Source organism: Spermophilus citellus (assembly GCF_964194105.1).
Source record: "Spermophilus citellus genome assembly, chromosome: 4".
NCBI lineage: Eukaryota > Metazoa > Chordata > Mammalia > Rodentia > Sciuridae > Spermophilus > Spermophilus citellus.
In genome coordinates, this window is record NC_138185.1 from 225,426,548 (window position 1) to 225,452,515 (window position 25,968).

The 25,968-nt window shown below is 46.2% G+C and overlaps 1 protein-coding gene across 2 annotated transcripts in view; it reads right to left on the reverse strand.

Annotated features, from left to right (window-relative positions):
* Positions 1-25,968, reverse strand: part of CDC42BPB (CDC42 binding protein kinase beta) — a 92,099-nt gene that overhangs the window by 31,563 nt on the left and 34,568 nt on the right. For both annotated transcript variants that reach the window (XR_014021423.1, XM_081289645.1), the window contains exons 2-12: positions 22,896-22,987; positions 19,466-19,549; positions 15,589-15,684; positions 13,635-13,783; positions 10,145-10,238; positions 7,727-7,927; positions 5,940-6,188; positions 4,297-4,376; positions 1,595-1,761; positions 1,400-1,519; positions 296-429 (exon numbers count right to left, since the gene is read on the reverse strand). Coding sequence is in view for 1 of the 2 variants with exons in the window: in XM_081289645.1 (XP_081145771.1) it covers positions 296-429; positions 1,400-1,519; positions 1,595-1,761; positions 4,297-4,376; positions 5,940-6,188; positions 7,727-7,927; positions 10,145-10,238; positions 13,635-13,783; positions 15,589-15,684; positions 19,466-19,549; positions 22,896-22,987 (1,466 nt within the window). In the remaining variant the exon portion in view is untranslated. The remainder of the gene's footprint in view (positions 1-295; positions 430-1,399; positions 1,520-1,594; positions 1,762-4,296; positions 4,377-5,939; positions 6,189-7,726; positions 7,928-10,144; positions 10,239-13,634; positions 13,784-15,588; positions 15,685-19,465; positions 19,550-22,895; positions 22,988-25,968) is intronic.

The window sequence follows — 25,968 nt, forward strand, 5'->3', positions numbered from 1 at the left end:
GGCTGAGCACCAATTCCAGACCAGGAAAGACCCTGCACTGTATGGAGCAGCCTGCTGGGGGCACCTGGCCCCATTAACCCACCTCTCTGACTCATCTACAGTCACACAGAAGGATGCAGCAGGACCTGTGCACTCGATCTAGCACTGAGTCGCAAGCAGACCAACAGAACAACATCCGGCACAGGACAGCCCACACACCAGGGACCCCAGGAGGTCTTCAAATGTCTCAGGGAGGCTCACCCTTAGGAAAGTGCAAAATCATCAAGACCTCTCACACAGAAGCACACCATGCTACCTTGTGGAAGTCCTCCTTCTCCTGCCGTGCCAGTCGGTACTGCTTTTCTAGGCCCTTTAGCCGGTGTGTGGAGTCCTCGTGCTCTTGGCGAAGTGTCACTGTGTCCTCCAGCTGCCGTTCTAGCCTATTTGAATCTGAGCAGAAGAGAAATAAATTGTGTGTCTTTGTATGAAGTGATTTGTCACTGACTTATTAACAACTCAAAACATCTCTCTCATTCAGACTTCTTTTCCTTTTACGTGTATCATAAGTGATCTGAGCTGTAGGGAACAGGCTCACTACCACTACATTTCATTCCAACCACTCTCTCTCCAGGGACTGTAAGCCTTGGACCCATAGGCCCACCTGTCCCTATAAACTGTGTAACTCAGCACAGCACCTTATGTTTTCAGGGAGCGTAAAGGTTTCAGTGACTAATTAACTCAACCCAAGCCTTTTTCTGGATCAGGATGGTAGGGTTGACAGGAGATTGAGATGACCTGGAGTTGTAAGTGGCCAACAGAGCCTGCCCACATGGAGTTAAGAGTTATAGCTTAAAAGTCATCTGAAGCTGGGTGCAGTGGTTCACGCCTGTATTCCCAGCAGCTTGGGAAGGGAGGGGTGTGCTGAGGCAGGAGGATGGCAAGTTCAAAGCCAGCCTCAGCAACAGTGAGGTGCTAAGCAACTCAGTGAGACCCTGTCTCTAAATAAAATTCAAGGCAGGGCCACCAATGCGAGAGGCCACATAATTGTCAGAGCTACACAGAGGAAAAGCAAGAGTTTATGGAGAAAACACATGCTACTACACTATTATCAGAACTACCACTCTATTATCAGAACCAAACAAGGTGGAAAATAATTTTAAAACTGACAATTTTAATACTGACAAAATGCTAGAACTCTAAATAGAGAACTTTCTTCCTGCCTTTCCACCTTATTTAAATGATTCAGAAATTTTCCTTTTAAAATATTAATGACAGGGCTGGGTATGGCTCTGTGGTAGAGCACTTGACTACATGAGTGAGTCCTGGGTTCTGTCACCAGCACCACTAAAGAAACAGATCCGTACAGAAGAGATTAACACATAAGAACAGAGGCTGAGCAGCTGCTTCTGGGAACATTTACCTGCCATTTTGTTCCTCAGATGCTCAATTTCTTCATTTAGCCTTTTGATTTCCTTGTCTCGGTTGGAGTTGCCCAGGGCTCGTGTGGCAGCATGAAGGGACTGCACGGTCTGTGTGGACTCTGAGGGAGACATGGTGTAAGTGCAACAGCATACAGGAGGCAGCGCTGCAGCCCAAAGGCCGCCCTGCCACTCACCCTGCAGCTTCCGGCTCAGCTCCAGCTTTTCCTGTTCCAGTCTTCGTATCCTCCTCTCATAAGCTTCAACTTGCAAGCTGTTCTCCAAGTCCCGCTGCACATCCTCATCTTTGGTTAATGTGTTAGATTGCATCACGCTCTTCAGAGAGCCACGGTCGGAAAAGCAGCTGTGAAATTGAGCACAGGCCTTCTCATCTACTGAGAGCTGAAATGACTACACTGGCACTTAAACACTTCCTAGAGTGAAAGTCTTTTAGAAGTGGCACACAAAATACCTGTGAAAAGATTTTTATTGTGTATGGAGCCAAAGTTAGGCAAGAGCCCTCTTTCCTGCAGAGGACTGGGTGGTGGGAGGGAACCTGAGAAGCCTCTGCACACCCACCTCACTCTCACCCAGAGCACCAACACAGCATTCTACCTAAGGAGCAGGACTAGAGGTGGCAGGGCTCCCTGGTTTCTGACAGGTTGCCACAACTGAGCCGTCTGGGATAGCTATCCAACCCTTCAGAGTTCACATTCTTGACCTGGCAAACTAAATGGCCCTTGCAGAGCTCTGGCTGGCATGGCTGAGCCACTCACTGAGGACCAGCCAACTGGTGGACACACTGGATATTCATGCAAGCACCATCCCCTGCCCAGATGGAGGCTGTAGATGGTTCTCTCGCCCAGCCCAATTCTTGGACTGGTGTACACGTTATTCAGTTCTAATTAGCTCATTAGGAGACACCATATCACACAAAAAACTTGTTTGAATTCCTATGCTGAGTCTGATAAAGGCACAAGGGAACACACATCTATTACAGAATGTAAAACTGATGAGTGTTTCTGCAGAGGGCTCTGATAGAGCTGGACATGCCAGGCCTGCGGGTGTCTATCCAGGGAGGAAAGTCCTGGGTCCATCCCACCAAATTGGGTATTGGCATATGGACCTGGGACCTGCAAGTGTGACAAGAACTTAGTGACCTGGGACGCACTGGACAGGTCAAGAGTCTTTGGCTTGGGCCACTAAATGCATTCCCTTGCACAGCGGTAGCAGCTGTCACTCTGGTTCTAGCTCTGGCCCTTCACACCTCAAGATTGTCCATGAGCTTGGGCAGTGGTCTCTTTCCTGAGGACCCTCATCATCTCAGCTGCCAGCTCCCAGAAGATGCCAGAAATCCAGGTCTGGGAGCTTCCTTCTCATCTCACCTTCCTTTCTTCATGGCCCCGGTTTCTTTTCTTTCCTTTCCATCTTTTAGAACCAGGAATTGAATGCAGGGGCACTTAGCCACAACCCCAGCCCCTTTTTTGTATTTTATTAGAGACAGGGTCTCACTGAGTTGCTTAGGGCCTGCGACCCCCTGCCTACTTCCTTTAAAATCTGGTGGAAAACCTCAGGCAACACAATTTTGTGGGTGCCAACGGACAAAGACACCAGCCTTGGCACCTGTAGCACTGCACATGGGTGGGTGCATCTGGCACTGTAGATTTTACCTTGAGGCATGGAATGTATTTTAGCCCCACTGATGGAAGGAAACTATGGAGCTGGGCTTCAATCCTTATAAAAGCAAGCAGAGTGTTCTAAAAGAAGATGACTCTCAGTTGGGCAGAAGTGTAAATTCAACTGTAGCCACTGATTTTGACATCCAAACACACTCTGCCAGCACCGAGGGCTGATTGGGCAGGAGTCACCCGACTACCACCTGTGGACCCAATCTCACCCACAGTTTGTTCTTGTGCCATCCATGAGCCAAAATGGCATTCACATTTTTTAAAGGTTGTAAAAGAATACACACAACAGAGACCTCAAAACTTAAATTATAGTCCTGTGTTGACTAATGATGGGACACATTCTGAGAACTGCATTATTAGGCTACTCCATCACTACGCAAACACCAGAGCGAGCTCACTCAAGCACAAGAGTACATGGCAGCCAGGCGCGGTGGCGCACACCTGAAATCACAGTGGCTCGGGAGGTTGAGCCAGGAGGATTGTGAGTTCAAAGCCAGCTTCAGCAAAATCAAGGCGCTAAGCATCTCAGTGAGACCCTGCCTCTAAATAAAATACAAAATAGGGATGGGGATGTGGCTCAGTGGTTGAGTGACCTTGAGTTCTATCCCCAGTACCATTAAAAAAAAAAAAAAAACATGGCTCAAGAAGAGAGGCGGCTGAGAGGTGAGAGGTGCAATGGACACAGCTGGGCAAGGCTGCTACAGGGCAGCAACAGACTGTTTTACAGTGAGTTTCTTTTTCATGAGCAGGAAAGCACGCCACAATAGGTCCCAGCGTGGTACAGGAAATAGCATGTCTCAACAACTGCGGGACTCTGAGCAGTGATGTGCTGTACTTTACATGACTAGCAGCGTAGATGGTGTCACCACAAAATAGGTGACCTTAGCAGGCTGTAACATCACAAGTGAAAGAAGTGTTCCACTCATTGTAATCTTACAGCAACAGCACAGCTTATGGGGATCTGGCACTGACCAAAAAGTCTTTATGTGGCACTTGACTGTTTACTGTCTTGCCCTTCAGAGAAAGTCAGCCAACTTTGACATACACCTGCAGTGACCAAGCATGCATCTCTAAAGGACAAAGAGACCTATGTCTCCCTTGATCACGGCCCCCCAGCCCTCTCAGCACAAGCATGCCCAGCACAGAAGCACCCCCAGATCATGTGCGTCTCCAGGGAAGGTGCTGCAGGGGAAAGGCAAACCCAGACACACCTTTCTGTTGTGAATGTGAAGCCAATGAAGGGCAAATGCAATCCAGAGAAGCCGGTGTGAGAGCCGGGAGGTAATATTTCCTGCATAAGAACACAAACAATAGGAATGAAATCTATATCCAAACACCCAGAGGAAAAGATGTGATGCTACTGTGAGCTAGAGGCGCCAGGCCACAAGTAGCTTACAGAATGCCCACCCATGGTGTCACCTGCAGGCCACTCGCACTTCTCACTTCTGGCTCTATCCACTGAATGCACAGCACAGTTAAGAGGATAAACGCACCCACATGACGCTAGCTTGGATCAGCCAGTAACTGCCAAAGTTTCTAAAGTCACAGAATCCACTACTGAGCATGACTGTGTGCAGAGAACAGCAGTGGACATGTCAGCCCTCTGGGGACATGAGGAATGGCTGGGACTCTCAAGATTTTGGTCTCAAACAGAAAGGAGTTCTATAATTCAAAGGCAGACTATTTTCAATCAGTTTACTACAACTCTATTTTTCAGATAGAGGCTCTTTCTTGAATTAAAGTATCTGGGGAATTCAGTGTGCAAAGAGGTTTCTGCAGTCTAGGAACAAGTCTCTGATCAATGGTGTCACTCTTTGCAGCCTCCATGGGGTCTGAAGTTCAGCCCCTCTTTGAATGTGGCACCATCTGAGCCAGTGCTGAGCACAAGCACAGAATTCCTCCTGAGGCCGCAAGGGGTGCTTCAACAATCTTCCCTGGCTGCTCCTGCCCAGCAGTTCCCTAGAGTCAAGGTCACTAATCGTAAAGGTCAAGAAAGATGAGACATAAGTAGCAAATAATACTATTTTAGTATGAGGAATTCTTAAGGAATAACAAAAGTTTTTCCTTCACTTGGTTTCCTCTACCATCAAATAAGTCACATATAAAAAGGTCTATGAGACAAAAATAATATTATAAGACATGAGAAAATCTCCCAGGGTGGAAGTATTGGACTGTGTGTCAAAGTGGCTCTGCCAGACCAGACCAGAGTACGAGTGAGCCCCACAGCCAGACCACAGTGGAAACCACAACTTAGCTGTCAGTGCAAAGACTCAGAACCTATTTCCGTTGCCATCACTCTGAATCCTCGGTACAACGAATGTAAATGCAAACCCTGAAAGACTTAGTGTGCTCTTGACCAGAAGCCAGGCTGGCTCACCGCTGGTGGGCCGTGGGTTGTGCTCCTGGTGAGTCTTAAGTTTTCAGACCTACAAAGTGGAAACTGGGCTGCACTGAGGCATGAGCACAGCAGTGCATGTGACTACTTTGAAAAGGTACAAAGTGGGATGAAAATAAAAGCAAAGGGTTTCTGAAGAGTTCCAAACAAAAGAGCTGGATCCTACTCAAACTGAGTGATTCATCATCTTTTAACAGGGAAACTGAGAGCCAAGCCAAAGGCTGGAGTAAAAGGCACCCTTTCTTTGGACATTGCCAAATATTTAAAAAACAATCCATGTGGTTCTTCAATGTACTATCTTGTTACAGCAGTTCCCTCAAGTCAAGGTCACCAATTGCAAGAGGTCAAGAAGGATGAGACATGCAGCAAATGATACTATTTTAGTATGAGGAATTCTCAAGGAATAACAAAAAACAGCACCTTGGCCTAATGCTGAAGTGTAATCACCTTGACACTTACAGCGTTTCTCAGCACATCGTCATCCACGTCGAAGTTGGATGTGTCAGAAGGGCTGCTCACATCAGGAATGTAAGGTGCTTCTAGGTTTCGTATATTTTCCCAGTTTAGACCTTCAAAAAACGCATGTTTCTTAAAGTCCTCTATTCCATTCTGCCCTAGCCGACGCTCTCTGCTGCAGATCAATCTCTGAATGAGGTCTTTCGCTTCTTCAGAGACATCCGTGACATGGGAAGGGAATTGAAATCGCTCCTGGGTGGAGACAAAAAAACAGCTGACAAATGGACACCGTCAGAAACATCCAAGCTGTATAGACAGTATGAAGACGAAGCAGCTCCGAAGCCACGTCCTTGTGATTTCATGGTAACTAACCATAAACCAAAGTTAGAGAATTTTAATTCTAGAAAGGCAAATGGAAAGAGAAAACTTTAGTCCCTCTGGTTTTATTTATACTTGGTTTGATTCTACACTGCAAATAAATTACAACAGTGATAAATTTTTGCCTATCAAAGCAGCAAAGAATGCTGTGTGGAATGTTAACATGCACCGCTTTCTTAGAGGGTATCTGCTGGCGTCTAATGTAAGTCCACGTCCAAAAAGTTATTCTATGAACAGTCACAAAGAGGAAACAACACAACCCTGACTACATTTGAGCTAGACCAAGAAAATGGCAAAATGCCCACCCAAAGGACTCGTTAAAAAAATACAGCACACACACCCCACAAGAAGGCCAACGGAGAACCAGACACGTGAAGAGGACACCTGCTTGTCTGTTCAGACACACTCACCAGGCCACATGCCCCATGAGACAGAGCAGGCCTGGATGCAGAGCCCCCACAGGCTGTCTGTGTCTCCCTTCTGCTGTCTACACAGAAGGACCACCATCACTGACTTCACGGGTGGCAGTGAGGATCAAGCCAACGAGTGCACAGGGAGTGCCTGGCCTGGCCCTGCAGGCGTCACCACTGGTAACAGCAGCTGTCAGGTAGGAGCTGGTGGAGAGCTTTCACCTTCTATACACACGTGAAGTCTGCAGGAAAGGTGTGATTGCTAACTCTTAAATGAAAGACATGATTCTACTCTGGGAAAAAATTTTTTATAAGTACAGCTTTCGCTTTAATTTAGAGTTAAATATAAAATCATTTACTGCTGTCCTGTTAATTTGCTCCCCACATGGGCAGTTAGTGGGAGACCTCAACTACAGGACAGGTCAGCATACAACTGGAGGTTCTGGGACTTGTGTGTAGAACACGTATGCAAGTGTGTGTGTGGACAGCAGGCAGGAATGCAGAATGCTACCAGCATGTTGGCGGAAAGGACAAACACGACACTGCAAAGACATATGGCTAAGAGAAAAAACAAGAGAAAATGGCAGAAAAGGAAATAACACAAGAGAAAGCAAGAAAGACCAAGGAAGGCAACACTGAACAGAAAAATTAGTCTCTGGGAGAGGGAAAATAAGAAAAGGGAAAAAATGGGATAAGAAAGGACCATGGACCTGCCTTCCCCAGGGAGATGAGTGGCCATTTGTAAGGCTGGGTCCATGTGTTCCCACAGCCTCCCCAGCAGCGCCAGGCTCCTCACTTCTGATACCGCCATGCAGACACTGCAGGTTTCCACAGAAGCCACCCACATACCTAGGCAATGCTTTTGAGGCTTCCCTTCCCTCTGCCCACCAGATGCATCTAGCAACCCTCTCAGTCCCCTCCTGCCCCAAGGGTGTGGTCCTACCTCCCTCTAGGCATATACCATATACTAAGAAAATACAGGGCACGGGAATGGAGTCTTACCTCATGGTTCATGATTTTCCCATAGGTCTCTACAAGTGACTCTGCATAAAATGGTGTTTCTCCATAAAGCATCTCGTACATGCAGACGCCCAGGGACCACCAGTCACATTCAGGCCCGTATTTGCCCATGCCATCCTCCATGGCCTGCAGGATCTCGGGTGAAATGTAGTCAGGTGTGCCCACCGCCACAGAGGACTGAACCTGTGGGGAAGAGTAAAGGAAAACCTATAGTGCTCCGATGGCCTGTTTCTAACCACTCTCTAACATCTAGCACCAACAGGAAACAAAATAACCACGGAAGAAAAGCAGTGAGTGATCAGGATATACAAGGCTAATGATTCAAAATTCAATAAATACTCTCTTGCAGTACTGAACAGTGAGCAGTTTCCAGAGTGGTGAGGCCCTGCATGCATGGTTTCCCAAGGCTGAACACCCTCCCCAGCCCCAAGTGAGAACCTCTCCAAGTCCCCACAGGCAGAGTCCCCACACTCTCCATCCTTGTCCCAGGGCCGGACTCTGACTTTCTGTCAATAGACTTGTTAAGGGGGCTCTTGTTATAACAGGGAGTCAGGCGAGGATTCGCCTGGATGCTGTATTCCTAACAAGCCCTCAGGGTGCCAAGAATGCCCATCTGCAGACCACCTGTGATCTCCTAGATGGAAGACAAATAAATTGGTCCAGGCATTAGCTGGGTGCTCAGGCATTCCCTGCTCAGGGAACTGGGAGGTAAACACTCCCCCAAAAGGAAGAGAACAATTCCCTGCTGTCAACATTAGAAGGTTGTGATTGAATATAGTGCCATGTCTCCCAAATGCTATGATCAGCAAAGACCAACAATCACAGGAAAGCAAGAGGTGGCTGGGTACAGGGAGAAAAGACCACTAGAGCTTGCAGGTCTCTATAACTGAGGCTCAGACAGGAACTGGGGCTCCCTGGAAAGAGCAGCTCGGGCACAAGCAGGGCCAGGGTTGGCAGTGAAGAGCACTGCTAGTCTGCAGGAACAGCAGGGATTCTGCATGTCATGTCACTAGTCACTTTTCTGCATAATGCCTTTCCCAGGCCATAGGAGTCCCAAATGTGAGTAGTGGACTGCTGAGTATGTTGGTGGTAACCCAAGGTCAAACACCCACTGTGATAAGGAGATGGGTAGACAAGAAGGGCAACCAAGGCCAATGCTACAGTCACTAAGACTGAGTTCGAGGACAATTCTTACCTACCACCTGATTGATTTGTGGTCAATACTTAAAAACAAGAGAGACTGGCTTTTTGGAAAGAGAGATAATTCGAGGCCAGGCACAGGGGAGCATGCCTGTAATCCCAGTGGCCTGGGAGGCTGAGGCAGGAGGATTGCAAGTTCAAAGCCAGCTCCAGCAACTTAGTGAGGCCCTAAATGACTCACCAAGACCCTGTCTCTAAATAAAACACAAAAAAGAGCTGGAGATGTGGCTCAGTGGTTAAATGTCCCTGGGTTTAATCCCCAGTACCAAAAGAAAGAGTGCACTGCACGTAAAGCATGACGTGCTGGTGAGGTCTTGTTGCTGCATGAAAACCAACTCACAGAAAAGGACCAGACTGCTGGCTTTTGAAAATATTTCATATGACACTTATAAGTGTAGGTTTTCAAGGAGAAAAGACTTCCAAACATACACATAAAGCTGCAACCATGGCCATGGGAGAGAGCGCTTTTGAGCCCTGCTGTGGTGAGAGCGGGACTGGAGTAAAGTAGTCACCAGCTGTGATTCTGGCCTGACCTGAGATGAGGCCAAGCCAGGAAACAGCCTTCTCTGGGGCAGGAGTGGTACTGGCCCTCTTGGCATTCTGCACAGCAACAGCCCTGTTTCTAGGTCTGCAGCACCCATGAGAGAAAGCCCTTGATGGGCAGGAAGACCTGCCCAAACAAAGGGGGAAGGCAGTAACACGGCGGGGTCTGCCCACCAGGCCAGGCTCTTCAAGGCAGGACCAGGAGCTGTCTTGCTTGCTGCAGGGTTGGAAGGCTGGCAGTAGCCCAGAAGTCTAAGGGATTGACAACGTCTCTGACAGCACACACATGACTTTCCTCAACATAAAACAATAAAGTTTTTTTTTTTAATTGCCCAAATAGAAAATGTTCAATTATGTTCTAAATGATTTTCTTAATTTACATTAATAAACTTGGGGGCTGGATGTAGCTCAGTGATAGGGCATTTGCCTAGCAGGTGCAAATCCCTGGTTCCATTCCTAGCACCACAAAAATAAAATGAAAGGGAGCTAGGGATGTAGTTCAGTGGTAAGATGCATGCTTAGACTGCATGAAACCCTGGGTTCAATGCCTAGCACAAAAACAAAAACAAAAGAAAACAAACAAAATTGAACACTTAAATCCCTCCTAACTACAAGCCAAATCCACCCAAATTGAAAATCTCCAACAAAAATACCTACAGTTCCATCATCGTTCATCTTCAAACAGGATCCAAAGTCAGCCAGGCGGATATGACCATTCACATCCAAAAGGACATTGTCAGGTTTAATGTCTCTGTTATTAAAATAAACATGAAATTAACCATCTCTGTGAAATACATTAGGTAGATCAAAGCTCTGAACTAGCAGTGGGTTGGTAGGTCAGCTGAGGAAATGCTACCATCATCTGGGAATAGTTGTAACCACCAACTCAAAGAGCCTCTGAGTCAGAGCACCTCTGCTTGAGACCCATCAGGAACAGCAGCAGGTGTTGCCACCGCTGCCACTCACTGAATCCCCAAATGACTCCAAAAGCACACTGTCATTCCTGTCCATCTATCACCCTCCAGGTAGAGTTTCCCTTGGAATTGAGACAAGGATGCCCTGTTTTTATGAGGCCTACCCAAAGCTGTAGGGTCAGAAAATAAACGTCCAAGGACACAAGCATGCTTTGTCATCTTGACAATGCCATCCAGCTCGGCCTGTGGGAAGTGCTACAAAGAAGCAGAAACTGAGGCCAAGGGGCAGGGCAGCATGGAGGGAGTCGGGGCAGCCTCCAAGGAGAAGAGCAGTTTGATGAAGGAAGAGAGTGAGGGCACAACAGGGAGGACTTTCAAAAGCACAGGTGAGCAGATGGTGACAATCCTGACTAAATAATAAAAGCACAAAGCAAAAGAATACTTCAACACAGCACTCCAAACTGAAATAACCCTCACAGCAAGTATTCAGGAATACGGAAAAAAAAAAAAAAATCCCACAGTGAATAATTTTTAAAAACCTAAGAAAAAGAAGTGGACAAAAATGGAAGAAATGAGTAGATTTAACTTGAGGAAGAAGAGAAGAAAAAGAAAATCTTACCAGAAATGAGAATCCAAAGGAGAATTCTAATCAAAATCTAATGAAAAACACCGAGGAAAGGGAGGAAAAGATCAGAAGTATAGGAACATAGAAAGAAAGGAGGGAATTGCAGAGTGGAAACAGCTGGAGACGGAGGGGGCAGGCAGAGCCTGAGGCGCACAGCACACGTCCAGCTGAGCTGAGCCCACATCCCAGAGCAAGAGAAAAGCCCTGAATCCACGGACTTAGAATCAGTGTCCTATTTCAGGGAGCAAGAGAAGCTGAAACTGAGGTTCACACAGAAGAAGTAACCCACAAGAGGCGCCAGTGAGGAGGGGCTGGGGGGCAATCCAGCCACAGCCTCCTCCCAGTCTTGGGCAGGTACCATATGAGAACAGGAAAGGAAACGGCCAGAGGTGCCCAGGAACACACCACAGACACAATGGAATGGAGTCTGTGACCATGGTGGCATCTCAAGTCACTGGGAAACACAGACTTAAAGATCACACATTTGGGGCTGGGGTTGTGGCTCAGAAGTAGAGTGTTCACCTACCATGCGTGAGGCACTGAGTTTGATCTTCAGCACCACATAAAATAAAGATATTATATCCACCTATAACTAACAAAAAAGATCACATATTTGTGACCCATTCCTTGTGTCAGATTTAAGAATAAATTCTAAATGTATTAAAGGTCCATAAATAAAAAAATGAAACTACATTAATGAAGAAAATAAAACTATCAGAAGAAAACATGTATTTTCTTTCTGGGGATTAAAAAAAAAGACTTCCAATTATGACTTAAAATCCAGATGTAATCAAAGAAAAGACCAACAAAATTGATTATATAAAACATCATTTTTAATCTGCATGGCAAAAAAACAACAACTAGCAAAGCCAAAAACAAATGGCAGACTGGGAAAAAATATTTGCAACATATATTGGAGATAAAAGACAATTCTTTAACAATTGAAGGAAATAAGCAGATACTCTATAAAAAGTAAAATCACATGAAATAACTCATAGAGGCAATCACAACAAAGATAGGAAAATGATGTTCAACTCCATAAGAAAGGTTAAAAAAAAAAAAAAAACTACAAATGAGGCCATGTTTCCCTGTAATCCCAGCAACTCAGGGGGCTGTGGCAGGAGGATCACAAGTTTGGGCCAGCCTCAACAACTTAGTAAGACCCCGTCTCAAAATAAATAAAAAGGGCAGGGGATGTGGCTCAGTAGTAGAACAGCCCTGAGTTCAATACCCAGCACCACAGAAAGGAGGTGGCAGGAGGAAGGAACCACAATTGTCCAGCATCTCTCATCCACCAGGTGGCAAAAATTCAAAGGTTTTCAAGAACACTTGACCTTTGTGCAGGTGAGAGGTGGGGCATTATTGAGGGGGGAGAACTGCGACACACCCTGGACTCTTTTTGGGAGTTCTGTTTTAGGTAACAGTGTAGGCAGGGCAATACTGAGCTGTTCCAGACAGTTATAGGACTGAGCCAATGACTCACGGTGCTATGCCTTCCAGGAACCAGAAGGTTGGGAGGAGGAAGGCTGCCATGTGGAATGGGTAAAAACCAGTGAGTTAACTCAAGAATCCCACACTACACGGGTTGACGCGTGGCCCTAGGGCGCTGCTTGCACACCTGCACTTCAGTCCTGTGTTCTCTGAGGAGCCCAGAAGCAGGCGTCCCTGATGAAATGAGTACACTCGGCATACTGACCTGCATCTTCAAACCACTCCCTGCTAAAGCAGCCAGGGCCACTCTGGGAAATGTTCAAGAAGGCACAGAAGTTCAAGATGGGCCAGAACCTAAGGCTGCCCTCAAAAACAGCCGAAGGCAGATCACAAACATGGGTGCCAACCAGATGCTGATTACATGTAGAGAGATTAGCAACACACTAGTGTCTTCAGGAGGGTTTCAATCACTAGAAACAATAAGATCAATGTCTGGGAAGCACAGCTGGCGATCTTACAGGAAGGGTGGTGCTGGGACTAATTTGGGGGTCAAAGTCCTGTAGAACTTTTCAACTTTTAAAAACTGTTATTATGAAATTACTTTGATAAAGATATAAATTAAACCAGTTTCTATTAAACAAAACAAACTACAGGACTGTATACGTGTGTCTCTGAATGAGTGGGGTGCAAAGGTGGTCTTCAGGGAGTGGCCTGCCTGCAATGAAGGGACAGGGAGAGCAGAGAGGCTGCTGCCCAGTCCCATCCTGTAGGGAGCCTCTGAAGCACAACCACCGATCCCTCCACTCCTCTCCACCACTGTGATGGACAACCAACCTCCTTTGGCCAATCTTCCCTTATGAGGAGAGGGTGGAGATGCCATGGGATGGAACATGCACGAGTGTCAGTAAGGGCAGGCATGTAAGACTACCAGAGGGCAAGGTGGCTCAGCAGGCTTGAGTGAGACCATCACAACAGGAGACACATTCCAGGCCTGGTGTAAGACGTGCTGTGGGCAAACCATTCTGTGCCTGGCTGCTCACCACAAGGACTCGCTACTTGCATGACTCCCTGGATGGACTGGAACCTGCAATCTGTGACTCAGGGACCTTAAACATGTTAAAGGGATGTTTTAACACCTTAAATGTGGTGCCCATGAAGTACATGAGAAGGTACTTACCTGTGCACATAATGAAGCTGGTGGATGGAGTCAATGGCTAGCACCATCTCACCAATATAGAACCTTGCCATGTCTTCTGGAAGCTTGTCTTCAAATTTACTAAGTAGTGTCAGCAAATCACCACCCACGTAGTAATCCATGACCAGGTACTACAGATCAGAGAGCAAAGAACACAATGCTGAGTCCCCAGGGAATCTGACAACTAAAGACCAAATATCCCCTTCAGAAGCCCGTGGACTCTTCAAGTCTGAGCACTGGCTTCTTAGCTGCTCCTTTGCTAGCTGGATTGTCCCTCTTGGAAGGTCCCAGATGTACTGTAATGATGCTGTAATGTAGGTTACACACGTGGCAGAGCACAGACTCCTACAGAGAACACACTGATGACTGAAAAAGTGATGGGAGGCCTGCTGCTAGAGAAAACCCTCCCAAGAGCTAGTGAGCCAGAGTAGGAGCATAGCTCAGCAGCTGGCAAGACCCGTGGGGTTCAGTTCTCCAGGCCTTGAGTCTCAGGAGGACACTGGACCAGGGAAAGGCTATCTACAACAGCAGCTCTATTGGAAAGATGGGGTTATCAAAGAGCGGGTCACACCACAGACACATAAGAGGAGCTGCTGCCACAGCAGCAACCAGAGCAATGTGAGGAGACATCTCCTGCCGGTGGGGCCGAGCCTGTCTCTCTCTCTCCAGCAGCCAGCACTGGTGCTGGAGACCTGGATATGCACCAGGAAGAGCTTCCACCTGAGGACACCATCTCCTATGCAGCACTCAGGAGGCTCAGGCTGCAGGGGCCAAAGCTGTGGAGGCCCCAGTGGGGGTGCCTCACAGGGTCACAGGGCCCAGGATAGGCAAGACTGCCACAGCTGGATAAGAGTAGAGGTCCCAGCCCTTTAGGAACCACCAACCTCTATGCCAATTTCCTTTGAAGACAGGGACGGTTAACTTTAACTGACCAACAAGAAAGGAAAACTAATACCAGGTTTACTGAGTCAGGGAAATAATACTTTCAAAGGTACTAAGAACCTTGAGTCCTCAGGATGGGCACACTGACCCAGAAAATGACATGGCTTTTATGGATATAGCCCAGAAGCATCTGCCACCTGCCCCTACAGGCAGGCCTAGGAAGGGACACTGGGAAGGTTTCTGTTATCTGTCTGAGGTCTGTAGGCATGTGACACCTATTTATAAAATAGTAAAAATCACAAAGGACTAATTCCCAGGTCCTAGGAAGACTGGCTGAGATAAGCACAGCCTGATGTACCACACTTGGCCAGCAGACATTAGCTGCCATTCTGTGTAGCTTTAATTCCAAATAAAGAGCGTAACACATTTAACCTAATCCTAGGTGTTCAGAACTAAGGGATTCTTTTGATGCCTCAGAGAGATAAATAAAAGAAATCCTATCTTACTGGGCTTCTCATGAGCCAACCACCTCGTGACCAATGAGCTTCAGGGTGAAGAGATAAGTTAGCCACGGAGGAAAGGAAAGGGCCTCTGGCTCCTGCATGGAGGCTGTGGTGACAACAGCGGTTGTACCAGACTATAGGGGAGGTCCACACGGCCAGCAGAAGGCATTCTCTGACAGACTGCCCAAGGGATGGAGGAGGAGAAAACAACTGTGAGGCCAGCCCTGGCCGTTCTAAATCCCCACAGCAGTTTCTTATACATAATTCAAATTAGAAAATGTTTCAAATCTTCAGTTTATTTGAATGTGATACACCCAGAGAACAAAGGAGTCCAGTAATCTAGGGACTGCAGGAAAACAATACACCAAATTCCCCCAGCCCGTTATTAACATTTGCACCTATCATTACACTAGAACATTGTCCTCAGTTTTATCAAGTCAAAACAATTCACATTTGAGAAAAGAGAGTTCCAAATATCTGTCTTAGTTTTGGGTGTGGCAAGGGCACAGTGAAGGTAGAGCAGAGGCCGAGGTGGCCGGGGACAGACGCACCAGGTAGTTCTCGTCCTGGAAGGCGTAGTGCAGCGCGGTGATCCACTGGCAGTCGCCCTTCACTAGCACATCACGCTCCTCCCGGAAACAGGCGGTCTGCAGGGATTAGGACAGTCAGTCTATGTCCACCTGGGAAAACACCCCACAGGGCAAGTTCCCAGCAGGGGGTCCCTCTGGAGACAATGCCTGGCCCCTGGCCTGTTACCCTGAGCAGCCTCTGCTCTTGTCCCCCACTGAGCCCCCAGCTCAGCAAGGGCTGCTGGAAACCTGCCCTGCCTCCCCAGGGCCTTGCCTGTGGCCCACATGAGGGTCCTGCCATCCTCAAGGGGGAGTCAGCAGGACCTTCCTAAACTGGACTCTCCAAAACACGGCCTTACCCCCTCCACAGGGACTGGGATGGTACTACCACATAGCAACCCTGTCTCACTCCCACTGCTGAGCAGGTGAGTGACTGGCAGGACAGGGGCATGCCTGTTTGCTTATCTGAAAATATGATTTATTCAGAGTGTGATGAAATATGATCATGACAGAGTGCTGTTATGGAGATGGCCAGGAGTACCTATTACCCTTATATGGTTTTAAGGAGGGAGGGGGAGGAGGGTGGGGGAGAGGCACGCATGCATGCACACGCCAGCCCTGACAGGTACATGGCATCTACTTAAAAGTTTTAAGGTCTTAGACTGCGGTTGTGGCTCGGTGGAAGAGTGCTTGCCTAGCACATGTGAGGCACAAGGTTCGATTCTCAGCACCACATAAAAATAAATAATAAAGTTATTATATCCATATACAACTAAGAAAAAAAGGTTATGAGATCTTTGGCAAAATTATAATAAAGTCTCCTCTTTATTGAGCACATGACATAATAAGATTTAAACACACTTCTGTTTGAAACTGTCAAAACTTAACAGAAATGCAAGTATCACTCTCTCACTTGAGTTTTCTATAAACTTTTCTTTTCAAAACCCTTAAGACATTTTCCTTTCAAAACCAATGACGAGGGCTGGGGATGTGGCTCAAGCAGTAGCGCGCTCGCCTGGCATGCGTGCGGCCGGCCCGGGTTCGATCCTCAGCACCACATACAAAGAAAGATGTTGTGTCCGCCAAAAACTAAAAAATAAATAATAAAAAATTCTCTCTCTCTCTCTCCCCCTCCTCTCTTTAAAAAAAAAAAAAAACAATGACGAGGTACACATGCCCCAAAGTTACAAATTAACACATGACAAAGGTCAACAGTCAGATGTGGAGACAAGCAGCCCCCTTTGTCAATGTTAACCTTAACCCAAGGCCTGGCACAGAAACAGCTGAAAGACACTGAGCACTGGCATGCCTGGCCTCCGGTCTTCCAGCACACCCTCCACAAGGATATGGGGACAGAGCAGGGGGTCTTCGGCTAGATGAGACCATTGCTATGAGAGTCACAGCCAGTGCAGGAAACTACAGCACTGTGATGTCATTTCCACAAGGGGCTGCTCTCCGTGGCTTGGCATCTGCCCATCAACACAAAGAGAGAAGCTGGGCTTAAGCTGGGATCACCTGCACAGTGACCTATCAGCAGGAAATATACATATCATTCAGTATCATCTCATACAGACAGACAGAGGCACACGCCTGTAATCCCAGCGGCTCAGGAGGCTTAGGCAGGAGGATCACAAGTTCAAGGCCAACCTCAGCAACTTAGCAAAATAAAAAATAAAAAGGGCTGGGGATGTGGCTCAGTGGTACCCTCTGGGTTCAATCCTCAGTACTGAAATAAAACAAACAAAACACCAAATAAACAACAGAGAAACTCTTAGTATTTTTTAATGACCAAAGATGATGAAACAAAAACCCAGCCTAGTCTGACTATGAACTAACACAGCTTAGCAACTCTTCTGCCTGATCTTATTTCATCTGTTTTTAAAAACCTTTTTAATGTCAACATTGTAAAATGTAAGATTTAAAATATGTTTAATGATGAGGATTAAAAGACCAATTGCTTAGGACGACTATTCCATGTCAACACAGGCTCAAGCTCAGTCTGTTACCTGAACTCTCAGATAGTCACAACCACTTAGCACACCTCTTGTCTTCTCCGAGCAAGCCAGTTTTAAGCTGGGTCTGTATAGCCAAATTTGAGTGGAAGCGCCACACTGCTTTTTTAAAAAAAATATATATATATCTTTTAGTCATAGATAAACACAATACCTTTATTTTGTTTGTTTATTTTTATGTGGTGCTGAAGAGGGAACCTAATGCTTCACAGGTGTGAGACAAGCACTCTATCATAGAGCCACAACCCTGGCCCCACTGCTTTTTAAGACCTGCTTGCTGCCAGGGACACTGGGTCCAGCCGAGCACCTCCCACTCCTTCACACAGCACTAGCTGCTTTTCCCCCAAGGGAGAAGTGGTAGTGTTTGCCAAAGTTCCTCCAGTGATGGGGAAAAGAGCCACACAGGGCTAAGGTGGCCAAACTAAAAGAAGCACAAGGTGAAGGAACAAGGATGAAAGACGACACTGTGGAGAGGAGGAGGAGATGCTGAAGGATGTACATAACTGAGGCAGAGTTGTGGAGGGACCAGTGACTGCACAAAAGTGGCGTCTCAGTCAATCCACATGGATTTACTAGCAATAAACAATAAACGGGTGTAACTGGCACAGCCGAGAAGAGGAGCTACGTGAGGACAGGGAAGAACACACCCAAACGAATCAGACACGACGAGCCTGAGAGGCCAGTGGGAGGCTAGAGTGCCACTGCACGGAGTTCTCAGAGGCCAGAAGCTCAGGAGCGAGTGGACAGAAGCGAACCACTGTCACATGCCCAAGGTGGCACCTACCACTGGCAGAACAGGGAAGAACTCCAAGACAACAGAGACAAAGTTATCTTATGTGTCAAGGAGGGCGTAGGTGGTAGACGAGGCTAGGAACCACAAAAGGACCTTCCAAAAGGTGGTGGTAGCCTGTGAAAAGGGGATGGCCCAGTCATAGAACCAAGTCAGAACAGCACTGGAAGCAGGTCAGAGGCTCAGGTGACAGAGTCACTGTTACAGGCAGCACCTTCAAGGAGGGGCACCAGTCATGAGAGAAGTAGACAGTCAGAACAGAACAGCCATGCTGGCTGCTATTGGTAGGAGGCAAGATCAGGGCTGAGCACAGTGGGAACAAGGAAAAAGCACATCAAGATGGCCAAGTAGGGGCTGGAGTCGTGGGTCACTGGTAAAACTCCTGCGAGGCTTTGAGTATAAATATAAATCTCAGCACCACATACGAATAAATGAATTAAATAAAGTTCCATCAACATCTTAAAAAAATAAAAACAAAAACAAAGATGTGGTGCTAGGGTTGTAGCTCAGTGGTAGATCGCTCGCCTGGCACACATTTAGGTGCTAGGTTTGATCCTCAATACCACATAAAAGTAAATAAATAAAATAAAGGTATTGCGTCCATCTACAACTAAAAAAACAAAAACAAAACGAAACAAAAAACCCACAAAGATGGCTAACCACCAGCTATCCACGTTTGTTTAGAAGCTCTGCCTTCCACAGGGGAATTCAAAACACTTCTGCAGGTAAGTGGGCTCTAGACTATGCAATTTCTTTTGCATGTGGAGCAGGACTGTACTAAATGCCTAAACCTCCATGAATGTTTCTGTTTGTAGACAAAACCTGGTTGAAGGACTCAAGGGTGTGCCCTCAGGCAGAGTGTCTGCAGGACACTAGACAGGAGGAGGAGAGCAGCAGGAGTAGAGGGTGCAAGGAGGCTCAGACTTGTGAGGCACCTCACTAAGCTGCCCAGGCTGGCCTGGAACATGCGATCCTCCTGCCTCAGCCTCCTGAGTGGCTGGGGTCCCAGGCGAGCCCTTGCCTTGGCTTATTTAGTTATTCTATACTGCACACTCACCTCTGCTCTTTTAAGCATCTCCCACTTGTTGAGGATTTTCATGGCGTAAATTCGTTCAGTGTTCTTCATTTTAACAACAGCAACCTATAATACAAATTTGAGTTGAACAAAATTTGTTAATGGAACAAAAATCACATCTATGGTTACAGTGAAATCCCAACTGCCCAAGAGACCTGGAAAATAAACTGTCAAAGAAAGTAAAGTTTCCTATGTAAATAAACATTGCCCTTTCATGCATCCAAAATCAGCTTTTACCCACACCACAACTTACCTAGTACCACCTGGCTCTGTTCAAAAACTTTCATACTGAGCAATGGGTACAAGGAATTTCTAATATAGGGCTATGCCTGGCGTTTTTCCTCTCACATTAAAAACAACCACCTTTTTAAAATTTGATCAAGGCCACAGGTTCTCCCTGCACAAGGGCCCATCTGTGTGCTCCTTCCTCCCCACTCCTGCCCATTTCTACCTCTCTCCCATCAGCTTCTGCAAGTACCAGTTGTTCATCTATTCTTGCTTTACAGGGCTAGTGAGGGCCTGAAATAACTTGGCAAATTCCCTTCTTTGGGCCTTGGGTTACACACACACACACACACACACATTCATATTTATACACACATTCATGTATATATATACACACACACACACACTCACACACGTGTGTATATTATACACATACACATATACATACATACATACATATATATATGGTTGTTGAAGGACCTTTATTTTTAAATTTTTTAAAAATTTATTTATTAGTTGTACACAATACCTTTATTTTGTTTATTTATTTTTATGTGGTGCTAAGGATCGAACCCAGGGCCTCGCACGTGCTAGGTGAGTGCTCTACTGCTGAGCCACAACCCCAGCCCGGACCTTTATTTTATTCATTTATTTATATGCAGTGCTGAGAATTGAACCCAGAGCCTCATACATTCTAAGCAAGTGTTCTACCACTGAGCCACAACCCCAGCCCTGGGCCTTGGTTTTTACAACTATACAAGGGATAAGAACAGGACTGGCCTCCTGCACTGATGGGATGATCAGCTGAGTTATTGCAGGGGCACACAGCTGGCTATCAGCATGCTAGCTGTCAGCCAGGTCCTTCCCAGCACAACTCTATCATCACCTCTTCTAGGAAGTCCTCCTGGTCTTTTAGTCCCTGCCAGCTCGTGAATGAGCCTTCCACCAGTACCAGTGCCCACTGCAATGCTGCACATGACAGGGCACATTCCACCTACACCAGTCAACCACCCACTGGCTAAGGGCCTCTGGCAGTCAACATGCCTCCAGGCACACAGCAGGCACGGACAAAGAGTTATTAAATGGAATCATCTACTTCCTGACCCTTCTACATGTCACAAACCACACAAGAATGCTATCAAGGGACTCGTGAGAGCTCACACCCCCTGAGCACTCTCCCTATGCCAGGCTGGGCTCTAAGCAGTCTACCTACACTCTTACCTAGTCCTCACAACAATCCTCAATGGTGGGACATTTAACAGCCGCATTTTCCAGATGTGGAATTTGAGGTTCAGAGGCTTACATACTTGTCAAGAAGTGGCAGCCTCACTCTCAGGAGCATGCTTCTACAACCACCCTCTAACAGTGGTCATAATGCAGTATCACCTTCCTGAGTGACAATGAAGGACATCCATGCCCTTATGTGTCTCCTGTCTTCCCTCTTCAGAACATCCTCTGGCCAGTGCAGCTGCAGTGCTCTGGATGGGCCTGGCCACCTCCTAAGTCTTGGCACCAGGCAGATAGGCATCGAAGTGTGCCACAGATGGAAGCTGGTGTTAATTTTAAAAGGCTTTTTCTGCCTTCTTACTGTATAATAAAACTCATACCTTATAGCATCAGCAAGCTACTTATCACCTAGAGATTTTTTATTTTATGTAGAGTTCAAAAGATTTTCCTGTGGCTCTTTTAAATGAAAATTTCCCTGTTGGTGGCAATCAAAGTCCCTGTCTGGGCGGAATGGAGTGCAGTGAGGTGTTGTGGAGACAGAAAGGCACTTTCTAGGGAGGAAAGTGGGGATGGAACCCACGGCACTATGCATCCACTTGGTACTTATTACACTGGCAAAGATGAGTCAGAATGCAAACTGCATACTTAGATCTGTGCATTTTCTATGGAATTATATTTCAATCTTTTTTTTTAAAATTAAAAGGCTTTCTGTCCCAATAAACCAAATTTGGCTGGCAGTCCTGGTACTGAGAAAAACCCCCAAGCTACATACACATCAGGTGGGGCAGGATGCAAAGAAGCTGTCCTCTGGAGACTGATTATTTCCCTGCCCTCACCCCTCAGAGGGATGGTGCAGAGGGATGGGGTGGGATGGTGAGGTGGGAAGACAAGTGCAGGGGAGAGCATTCTTTTTTATATTCTACTAAAGACCTGCAGATGAGGTAAGGGTGTAATGAGGTGACTTTGGCAGCAGAAAATATTCATCAGAAATATTAAGGTGCTGAGACACAACAGGCCTATTCAGCCCCTGTAGCCATAGGAGATACTGCAGAGCAAAGCAGCAACCACGCTATGTACTGCTTTGCTTTCTTCCATGTCTGCACACGAGAAAACTATCCAGTCCTGCACAACAACTGCCACTGCCCACTCAGCACACTTCCTGGTAATGTCAGAGGGTCTGGCATCAGTGCTCTTGCCACCAGGACAGCAGACAGATAGTTTTCCTGTTTGGAGTTCCCTCAGTAACCACCAGGCGGCTCCCAAGCAGGTAGAGCCTAAGGTCAGAACAGGTGCAGACGCACTGAAGCCTGGAGGGACCAGGGGAAGCTGCTGGGCAAGGCTGGATGCAGAGAGACGCCCTCACTTCCCTCTCTTTGCTTTTTAAAGAAAATTCCAAGTCATTTCTCAATTAACAAACTGATTTTTTAAAAACTTATTTACGTCTGTAAGAAACTATGGTCCCTTGCCATAGTTGCATGGAGGCGCACAACTGTAATCCCAATGGCTCAGGAGGCTGAGGCAGGAGGATCTCGAATTCAAAGCCAGCCCTAGTAATGGAAAGGCACTAAGCAACTCAGTGAGACCCTGTTTCTAAATAAAACAAAAAATAGGGCTGGGGATGTAGCTCAGTGGTGCAGTGCCCATGAGTTCAATCCCTGGTATCCCTCTCCCCCCAAAATGAGAGAAACTATGGTCCCAATACTATTGAGAGTCATTTGCCAATCATAAGCTTTCTTCCTTTTTTTGCAGTGCTAGGGATGGAACCCAGGGCCTCATATACTAGGCAAGCACTCTATAATGAGCTGCACACCCAGTCCTCTTTGTTCTCTTCTTAATTCTGTCTTTCAGATTTTACCCATCCAGAACTCTCCAGAAAATAACAATGCATAGGTCCCCAAGAATGAGTGGAGCTCTGCTGCCTTGGCCACAGAGGCAAACTGTCTAGTGAGGCTTCTCTTACCTCTCCAAAAGCACCTCTCCCAATTACTTTGATTATTTCAAAGTCCTCTCGATGAAGCTGCATGTCCTTCACCAGCTGCGTGAACGGTTTGGCTGTAAACAGAAAAAAAAAATAATATTAATAATTTAGTCAACAATTTGGCAACCTGAAAACTTAACTGAGGCATACCAAGTTATACTTTAAAAAGTGCAAAAAGTGTTTACTTTTGAAATATTCAATAAGTGAAAGGTTTTAGAAAGTCTGTTTATGCTAATTAATGTAAACATTTATTAGCAACCACCCTGCAAAGTCTACTATAACAAATACCATCTCTATAAAGATCTGTTCTTCTTCCTGGTCAAAGCCAGGATTTACACTGAGAGAGCAACTGACAGGTGTGTCAGGTGTGCCTGTCTGTCCTGAGAGACAACTCAGCTGCTGGCCACAGAGCATGAGGTGAGGCAGCTCTGAGTGCCCCATATCTGTATTGCACAAGCCACAGAGCAGCTGGGAAATAGGAGGCACCTCCAGGATGATGGCAGGCCTGAAAGTGCCAGCAGCATCCCCTGTATCTATAAAGGCTCCCAATAAACCACGCAGGGTCTCTAATAGCCAAGTCTACTGCTTGGGCACTTTACTACACTGGCCATGTACTCTTTACCCTGACCCCTTGAAAGTAGTTCTGTTACTATCCATTTTTTACAAATGAGGACACTGAGTCAGGTGTCTGTGGCAGTGTGCTAGGTTGAACAGTGTCCACTAAACTGTGACTTTATGGGAAAATAAGGCCTTTCCAGATACAGCCAGGTTAAGGTAGGGTCACATGTTCAAAGAGAATGGCCATTAAGTCCAAAACATAAGAGAGAATGTGGACACAGAAGCAGAGGAGGGGAAAAGCCATGTGAAGATGGAGGCAGAGTATAGAGCAGGCAGCCTCAAGATAGTTCATGTCCAGGACCGCTGACCACCAGGAGCTGGGACAATACAGGGCAGGATTCTTCCCTAGAGTCTTTAGGGGGAGCACGGCCTACCCACACCTTAACATTGGCCTGCCTGCCTCTAGACCTGTGAGAAGAAAAAAAATCTCTGTCCTTTTAAGCCCTGTAGTAGTTTGTGGTAATTTGTTTCAACGGTTCCTAGAAACTCCTATGGAGAGGTCAGGAACAGGGTATGTGGCAAAGCCAGGTCTAAATCCATGCAGTCCAGGTCTGGAAGCAGCACTGTCTTGATCACTGTCCCTCATCTTTTACACATGTCTTTATTTCACCTTCAGGTTTCATATCCACGTTTTATGTTAACTTCTATTTGTTCTATATATTTCTTTTTCAAATTATCCATTACTTCAGTTTTGCAAAATATTACCATTGAGCAAAACTGGGCAAGTCACATGGAATTAGTCACAACAAATCTAACTTGTTTTGTTTTTCTACCAGAAGAGAGCCTGGGAATAGAAGGGTGCCAATGTGAGTGGTACATGGAGACACATGCAATATTATTTCTTAGTATTGCATGTGTCTCTAAAATTATCACTCAAAAAATGTGCAATCTGACTTTTTCAGGGCTTTTAATTGAGCTCCACATTATTAATTTAATTCTGTATCTTTTTCTCCTTAAATAATTACTAAGTACCACTCAGACTCCATCACCAGTTTCACTGTCCCCAGCAACAATAGCAGGAGCAAGGGAAGGTTTTTGGTGCCTGTCTGATGGTGAATTACCAATTCAGGGCCCACCATTGCCATGAATGTCTACTGGCATAGAGCTCAGGAAAACAGAACACATAAGGCCTGGATTATTAAAAAAAAAAAAAGTGGCTAAAACTTAAAAGGTCATCCATAGTTTCTCCCTATTGCTTTCAAATATCACCCAAAATAATCATTCCCAAAATTCCTAAAAGAAATAAGTCTTTTAACCAATCGTACCTTTCATTTCATTGTGGAGAAAAATAGTCACAATAAATCTGACTTGTTTTGTTTTTCTACCAGAAGAGAGCCTGGGAAGAGAAGGATGCCAATCAAATATGTCACAAGCCACATGTGGTACAAGGAGCAGAAAAGCTCCCTGTGGCAGTGGTACCACCAGCAAGCACCCTGACTTTCCTACAAAACCCCCAAGACTCACAGAACTTGTTATTAGCTGTGGCTTAAACAATGCAAACCAGGCAGCGACATCCAGTGATCAAAGAAAATTCATCTATCTCTGTGCCATGAACCAATTTAACTGGCCATGTTCCCATTCTAGTTCTTGCTCCTAGAACTTCGCTTACATGGGTTGTTTTGGTTATTTATTTGTGTGTGTGTGTGTATTTTGCTTTTATTTTTCCTGATTTTCATGTTTTATACTACTCAGTAATCACTTTAACAGATCCAAGAGCTGAATCGACACACCAAAAATTTTAAATCATGTGTCTACTGAACTGGTTAGTTTTTCTAGCTGGCACACACCTATAATCTCAGCTTCTTAGGAGGCAGAAGGCAGGAAGATTTCAAGTTCAAAGCCAGCTGGGCAACTTAGCAAAACCCTGTCTCAGAATAAAGTATAAGGTCTGGGGATATTGCTCAGTGATAAAGCACTTGCCTAGTATGTGAGAGGTCCTGGGTTCCATCCCCAGTACACACCCTCTCCCTACCAAAAAAACTCTTGTATTTGTGTGTATATTTTTTTTTAGGTGATACATATTTGCAATGAACATTTTCTTTCTTTTTTTTTTTAAAGACAGAGATGAGAGAGATGAGAGAGAGAGGGGGGGGGGGAGGGGAGGGAGGGAGGGAGGGAGGGAGAATTTTTTAAATATTTATTTATTTTAGTTCTCGGCGGACACAACATCTTTGTTTTGTATGTGGTGCTGAGGATCGAACCCGGGCCGCATGCATGCAAGGTGAGTGCGCTACCACTCGAGCCACATCCCCAGCCCATGCAATGAACATTTTCATTCATACTGATCTTTTACTATTTTAACTAATTGTTAGAATGAAGCTCTAGGAGTCTCCAAAAGGCACTGACGTATTTTATGGTCCCTAAAGTGCCTTCCAAAACATACCTCAATGCCATGCACTGACACTGTCCACCCTCCTTGACACCTAGAGGCTAACAC